The sequence below is a fragment of the Numenius arquata genome, chromosome 27, assembly GCF_964106895.1.
Source record: "Numenius arquata chromosome 27, bNumArq3.hap1.1, whole genome shotgun sequence".
NCBI lineage: Eukaryota > Metazoa > Chordata > Aves > Charadriiformes > Scolopacidae > Numenius > Numenius arquata.
Window position 1 is genome coordinate 1,918,429 of NC_133602.1, and position 7,054 is coordinate 1,925,482.

At 66.5% G+C, this 7,054-nt stretch overlaps 2 protein-coding genes across 2 annotated transcripts in view; one reads left to right on the plus strand and one right to left on the minus strand.

Annotated features, from left to right (window-relative positions):
- Positions 1-1,094, minus strand: part of IQGAP3 (IQ motif containing GTPase activating protein 3) — an 18,219-nt gene extending 17,125 nt beyond the window's left edge. The window contains exon 1 of the mRNA XM_074164407.1: positions 966-1,094. Within this exon, the coding sequence (XP_074020508.1) occupies positions 966-1,094 (129 nt within the window). The remainder of the gene's footprint in view (positions 1-965) is intronic.
- Positions 1,095-2,803: 1,709 nt separating this feature from the next.
- Positions 2,804-5,617, plus strand: TTC24 (tetratricopeptide repeat domain 24). The gene is made up of 6 exons (XM_074164408.1): positions 2,804-3,536; positions 3,620-3,832; positions 3,913-4,041; positions 5,076-5,197; positions 5,316-5,420; positions 5,543-5,617. Exons 1-6 carry the CDS (start codon positions 2,804-2,806, stop codon positions 5,615-5,617), a joined length of 1,377 nt encoding a protein of 458 aa, XP_074020509.1.
- Positions 5,618-7,054: the final 1,437 nt, after the last annotated feature.

The following is a 7,054-nucleotide window of genomic DNA, read 5'->3' on the forward strand; positions in this document are numbered from 1 at the left end:
GGCACACACGGGGGTGCGGGGGGGGGTCCATGGGTGCGGGGGTGGCACACACGGGGGTGCGGGGGCAGCCCATAGGTGCGGGGGGTGGCACACACCGGGGTGCGGGGGGAGTGTCCATGGGTGCGGGGGGTGGCACACACCGGGGTGCGGGGGGGTGTCCATGGGTGCGGGGGGTGGCACACACCGGGGTGCGGGGGGGTGTCCATGGGTGCGGGGGGTGGCACACACCGGGGTGCGGGGGGGGTGTCCATGGGTGCGGGGGTGGCACACACCGGGGTGCGGGGGGGTGTCCATGGGTGCGGGGGTGGCACACACCAGGGTCCAGGGGATTCCATGGGTGTGGGGGTGGCACACACCGGGGTGCGGGGGGGTCCATGGGTGCGGGGGTGGCACACACCGGGGTGCGGGGGGGGTCCATGGGTGCGGGGGTGGCACACACGGGGGTGCGGGGGGGGGTCCATGGGTGCGGGGATGGCACACACGGGGGTGCGGGGGGCACTGGGGTGCGGGGGGGCCCATGGGTGCGGGGGGTGGCACACACCGGGGTGCGGGGGGGGTGTCCATGGGTGCGGGGGGTGGCACACACCGGGGTGCGGGGGGGGTCCATGGGTGCGGGGGTGGCACACACCGGGGTGCGGGGGGGGTCCATGGGTGCGGGGTGGCACACACGGGGGTGCGGGGGGCACTGGGGTGCGGGGGGGCCCCATGGGTGCGGGGGGGTGGCACACACCGGGGTGGCGGGGGGGGTGTCCATGGGTGCGGGGGGTGGCACACACCGGGGTGCAGGGGGGGAGGGTCCATGGGTGCAGGGGGTGGCACACACCGGGGGGGGGGGGGTGGGCACCCCCAGACACCAGCACCCTCTGGGGGCACCCCCCCCCCAGTGCCAGACGCTCAGCGCTGATGGGGGACGCGGGGGGCTCTGCACACCCCAGGGCACCTGGCTGTCAGTGGGCTCTGCCCACCCGCACGGGGGCTGCTGGGGGGCCCTTCACCCCAGGGGGCCCTTCACCCTGGCTGCACCGTGCCCCCACCAAGGTGTCCCCCATTGAATGTGTCCCCGCGCCTGCCAGGGGCTCCCCGGGACCGTCCATCGCCCGGTTCCCACCAACGCTCGCCCACGTTGCCATGGCACCGGGCACCGGCCAGTGACGGAGGTGAAACCGGAGCCAGCGGGGCCATCACAGGAACCTGCCTTCCCGGGAGACCGGGCTTTGTCCCAGTCTGTCCCTGTCACACGCCACCCTGACCCCCTCCTGGTGCTCGGAATCTCTCCGTGCTCCAGCCCCAGGCACCCGTGACCATCACCCGGGGGGCTGCGACCTGCTCCCCACGCCGGCGGGACTCAGAGCCCCTTCGGACACCCTCCGTCCCTGTCGGAGCCCATCGGACACCCACTGTCCCCATTGGATCTCCTTTGGGCACCCTCCACCCTCGTCGAAGCCCCTTTGGACACCCTCCGTCCCCATCGGAGCCCCTTTGGACACCCTCCGTCCCCATCGGATCTCCTTTGGGCACCCTCCATCCCCGTTGGAGCCTCTTTGGACACCTTCTGTCCCCATCGGAGCCCCTTTGGACACCCTCCATCCCCGTTGGAGCCCCTTTGGACATCCTCTGGACACCCTCCGTCCCTGTTGGAGCCCCTTTCGAAACCCTCTGTCCCCATCGGAGCCCCTTTGGATACCCTCCATCCCCGTTGGAGCCCCTTTGGACACCCTCCGTCCCCATTGGAGCTTCTTCAGACACCCTCTGTCCCCATCGGAGCCCCTTTGGACACCCACTGTCCCCATCTGGAGCCCCTTGGGACACCCTCCATCCCTGTCAGAGCCCTTCAGACACCCACTGTCCCCATCGGATCCCCTTTGGACACCCTCCATCCCCGTTGGAGCCCCTTTGGACACCCTCCGTCCCCATTGGAGCTTCTTCAGACACCCTCTGTCCCCATCGGAGCCCCTTTGGACACCCACTGTCCCCATCTGGAGCCCCTTGGGACACCCTCCATCCCTGTCAGAGCCCTTCAGACACCCACTGTCCCCATCGGATCCCCTTTGGACACCCTCCATCCCAGTTGGAGCCCCTTTGGACACCCTCCGGACACCCTCCGTCCCCATCAGAGCCCCTTTGGACACCCTCCATCCCCGTTGGAGCCCCTTTTGAAACCCTCTGTCCCCATCGGATCCCCTTTGGACACCCTCCAGCCCCGTCGGAGTCCCTTTGGACACCCTCTGTCCCCATCGGATCCCCTTTGGACACCCTCCATCCCCATCGGAGTCCCTTTGGACACCCTCTGTCCCCATCGGAGCCCCTTTGGACACCACCGTCCGCTCCGCAGCCCCTTGGGACACCCTCCCTCCCCGTCCCCATCGCGTGGCTCCTGGTGGCGATGCCCCGTCCCTCCCCTCCCCGCTCTCCGCACCCTTTGCCCCCAACCAGCAAACCGTAAGTGTGTGCAACCGGTCATTCTGCCCCCAAAAGAGACATCCCCCCCCCCCCTCCCCCCCCCCCCATGTTGCAGCGTGTCCCCCTCCTCCTCCCCAGTAACCCCCTTCTCCCTGGTGGCCACCAAGCTCTTCAGGAGGCAAGCACCGAGCGCAGGAGCTGGGCTGGGGTCCTCCATGGAAAGGCCTTTTTCCTCCCGGAAGCTTTAGCAGCAAACAGGCTACAAGACTTTTCTAACTTTTTAATTTTTCTTTTTTTTCTTTTTTTTTTTTTTTAAATGATATAAAATAACGCCGCTGGTTTCAGGAAGCCCCCGGAAGTTTCAAGAAGTTTCTCTCTTGCAGGCGGGTCGCTCACGCTACCCATGGCGTCCGGGGATGCTGCTGACCCGGGGGCACAGCCCGCAGCCCCGCCAGCCCCTTCCGAAGGGAAGAAGAGCCGGAAAAAAAGGAAAGAGAAGCCGGAGGCCGGGAACGATGCCCAGGAGGGAGAGGACGAGGCGGCGGCCGAGATGGAGGGGCTGATGCGAGCCGGGGGCCGGGCGCTGGCGCTGGGCGACGCGCGGGAGGCGGTGGGGTGCTTCAGGCGGGCGCTTCTCCTCGCGGGGGGCACGGCCACCCCCCAGCTCCGCAGGGCTTGTGCCTTCAACCTGGGGGCTGCCTACGTGGAGACCGGGAAGCCCAAAAAGGGTCTCGAGTTCCTTCTCCGGTCCCAGCTCTCGGAGGGAGATGTTGGGGAGCACTGGGGGGACCTTTATTTCAACGTGGGAGCGGCTCGGGAGGGGCTGCGGGATTTTCCGGAGGCTCTGGAGTATTTTGGCCGCGGTGGCGCGGGGGGGGCCGGTGGCCATGCGGGGACGCGGGTGCAGATGGGCTGCTGCTACCTGGGGATGCGGGAGCCGGGGCGGGCGGCACGGTGCTTCCTGGAGGCGGCGCGGGGCTACGCGGCGGCGGCCAGCCCCGAGGCCGCCGCGGTGGCCCTGAGCAGAGCCAGCACCTCCATGCTGCAGAGCCAGCGCTTCGGGGCGGCGGAGATCGCGGGGGTCCTGGCTCAGTGCCGCTCGCTCTGCGAGAGCATCCCCGACCCTGCCCTACGAGGTAACGCCACCCCACAACCTGCCCTCTCCGGTGCCCGGGGGGAGAGCGGTGCCCGCACCCGGCTTTTCCTTTCCATCCCGCAGGGAAACTCTACAACGACATCGGTCTCGGCTACTCCCAGCTCCGCATCTTCTCCTTGGCCACCGAGAGCTTCCAGCGAGCCCTGGCCCTCTGCGGCGAGGAGCGGGACCGTCGCGGGGAGGCTGCGGTGCTGCAGAACCTGGGTGCTGCCCACAACGCCCTGCGCAGCTTCGGCACGGCCCTGGGCTGGCACCGGCGAGCGGCGGCACTGCACGGTGGGTCACACCGGAATCGCTCGCTACCGGCTTTCCCGGACGTGCCAGGCAGGGATGGAGCCCCGTGTTCCCCGTTCCAGGCTCTCTCGGGAACCGGAGGGCGCAGGGACAATGCTTCGGAAACCTGGCATACGCCTGCAGCCGGCTCGGGAACCAGCAGGCTGCCGCGGAGAACTACCTGCACGCCCTGCAAGCCTTCCGGGAGACGGGTGAGGGGGGGACAGGGAAACCATCCCTGTGCTGGGGGGTCTGCAGCATCCGGATGCCAAGCAGAGTTGAGCCAGGCATGTACTGTATCCAAAGGGCATCACAGAACCATGGAATGGTTTGGGTGGGAAGGGACCTTAAAGACCATCCAGTCCCCCCTCCCAGCCCTGGGCAGGGACACCTCCCACCAGCCCAGGTTGCTCCAAGCCCCCTCCAACCTGGCCTTGAACCCCTCCAGGGATGGGGCAGCCACAGCTTCTCTGGGCAACCTGGGCCAGGCTCTCACCACCCTCACAGCAGAGAACTTCTTCCCAATATCTAACCTAAATCTCTCCTTTTTCAGCTTAAAACCCTTCCCCCTCGTCCCATCGCTCCCCTCCCTCATCAAGAGTGTCCCCCCCCCCAGCTTTCCTGGAGCCCCTTTAGGGACTGGAAGGGGCTCCAAGGTCTCCCCGGAGCCTTCTCTTCTCCAGGCTGAACCCCCCCAACTCTCTCAGCGCCCCCTCCCAGCAGAGGGGCTCCAGCCCTCCCAGCATCTCCGGGGCCTCCTCTGGCCCCGCTCCAACAGCTCCGTGTCCTTCTGCTGTTGGTGGCCCCAGAGCTGGAGGCAGCACTGGGTGGGGGGTGTCTTCCCAGAGCAGAGCAGAGGGGCAGAATCCCCCCCCCTCGCCCTGGGGATGCAGCCCAGGGGGTGGGGGGCTTGCTGGGCTGCCAGTGCATGTTGCCGGCCCATGGCCACCTTTCCCTGCCCCCCCAGACCCTTCTCCCTGGGGCTGCTCCCCATCCCTCCATCCCCAGCCTGGGCTGGGACCGGGGGCTGCCCCCACGCAGGGGCAGGACCCTGCCCTTGGCCTGGTTGGACCCCATGAGGGTCACACGGTCCCACCTCTCCAGTCTGTCCAGGTCCCTCTGGATGCCATCCCGTCCCTCAGGAGTGTCACCGCCCCACACAGCGTGGTGCATCATCAGTGCTCCCTCCCTGGGACCTCAGCTGTGATGTGCTGGGCCAGCTCTGATGCTGCCCTTCCCTTCCCAGGGGACGTGCAGGGACAGTGGCAGGCGTGCGAGGGACTGGGAGCCGCCTGCTTCCACCTGGGAGACCCCCAGAAAGCCGTCGGGCACTACAAGGAGGCCCTGACGTTGCTTTCCCACTGCCAGGTAAGACTCACCAGGGAAAACCCTGGGGCCGGACCCTCCCCGTCCATCCCGGGGCGACTGTCCCATCCCTGGGGACATTCCCACTCGTCCCAGCCCACCCGGGCTCTCTCCTCCACAGGACGCCCCCAGAGCTGCCCGTGAGCGGGTCGTCCACAAGCTCACCGAGGCCATCCAGCACCAGCTCTGCCTCCACGGCCGTGGGGGTGCCCGGGCGCCCGCCCCGGTGAGTGTCACCCCGGGGGTGGGGGGCAGATCGGGGTGTTGGAGACTGATGGGGTGGGGTTGTTGGAGAGAGGTGGTTTTGGGGGCAGAAGGACACCCCAGGCCATCCCTGCATCCTCGCAGGACCCCCTCCGGCCGCGGTTCCGCTCCACGCTGCCCCACGCCAGCGAGACACGGCTGCAGGGGAGCGAGGCGTGAGTAGGGAAGCTGCCGTCCCGTCCGTCCTTCCTCCATGGAGGAGTTTTCCCAGCATCATCCATGAGATAAATCCTCCTTCCTTCCACCCCAGGTCCTTCAGGGGGAAAGCCCAACCTGGGGACAAGCTGTACGCGCCTGCGCCAGGTCCACATCCCGGGCATTCAGGTAAGAACATGAAATAAAACCAAAACGAAACCCAAACAATTTCCTTGAGCTGTACATCCGAATTTTTCCGGATCCAGGGCTCCGGCATGGTCCGGTACCGCACTCCTGCCTGGTTGCCCTACCTCCCCGCAGGCACAGGAGCAGCCCCAGCTGACGGCCCCGCACTGGAGCCCCAGGACCCACGCAGCCACCTGGACATCTCTGGGGAGGATGAGGATGGTCCCAGCAGAGCTCCAGGGTCTCACAGTCAGCCCCGCGCTAACGGGTGGGTGGGCGAGGGGGGGGCACCCCAATAAATACAGCTTCTCGCACCCACGTACCCCCTGCAAACGTAAATGCAGCGGGTGGCATTGCCCCGGGGACTTATTGGGGATAAAGGAGAAAATGCAGAGATTTTAAAAGATGTGTAATTCTGGAGAGCCTGTTTTGGGGTAACTCAAGCTGGAATTTGGGGAGGTTTAGGTATCGATGTGACAGTGGGGTTTGTCACACTGGGAGAGTTGGGGGGGTTCAGCCTGGAGAAGAGAAGGCTCCGGGGAGACCTTGGAGCCCCTTCCAGTCCCTAAAGGGGCTCCAGGAAAGCTGGGGGGGACACACTCTTGATGAGGGAGGGGAGCGATGGGACGAGGGGGAAGGGTTTTAAGCTGAAAAAGGAGAGATTTAGGTTAGATATTGGGAAGAAGTTCTTTGCTGTGAGGGTGGTGAGAGCCTGGCCCAGGTTGCCCAGAGAAGCTGTGGCTGCCCCATCCCTGGAGGGGTTGAAGGCCAGGTTGGAGGGGGCTTGGAGTCAACCTGGGCTGGTGGGAGGTGTCCCTGCCCGGGGCTGGGGATGGGACGGGATGGTCTTCAAGGTCCCTTCCCACCCAAACCATTCCACGCTTCTATGCTCTCCATCTCCTCCTCCTGAGCCATCATCTCTGCTTTGCCCCCAGTAACCTGACCACCACCCACCCGTGCCCGGCCCCACCGCGCCACCGGCCAAGTAAGTACCGAACACAACCGGAGCTTGGTTTCCCCAACAAGCCAAGGACTGTGTTTCTCATGTTGCGTTTCCCAGGGCATCGTGGCCACCAACCCCCCCGGCGGAGGCCCCCGGAGCGGTAGGTGACACACCGGAGGAGCGGGCAAGGGAGCGGACGGGAGGCCTGGGCTCCGGGGTGTCCTCTGAGGGGAGGGTTCAGGAATGGAGACACCCCCCCCTCAGCGGGGATTGGGACACCCCCACTCCTCGCAATGGCCGTGTCCCCAAGCCCAAAATCACAGGGGCTTGGC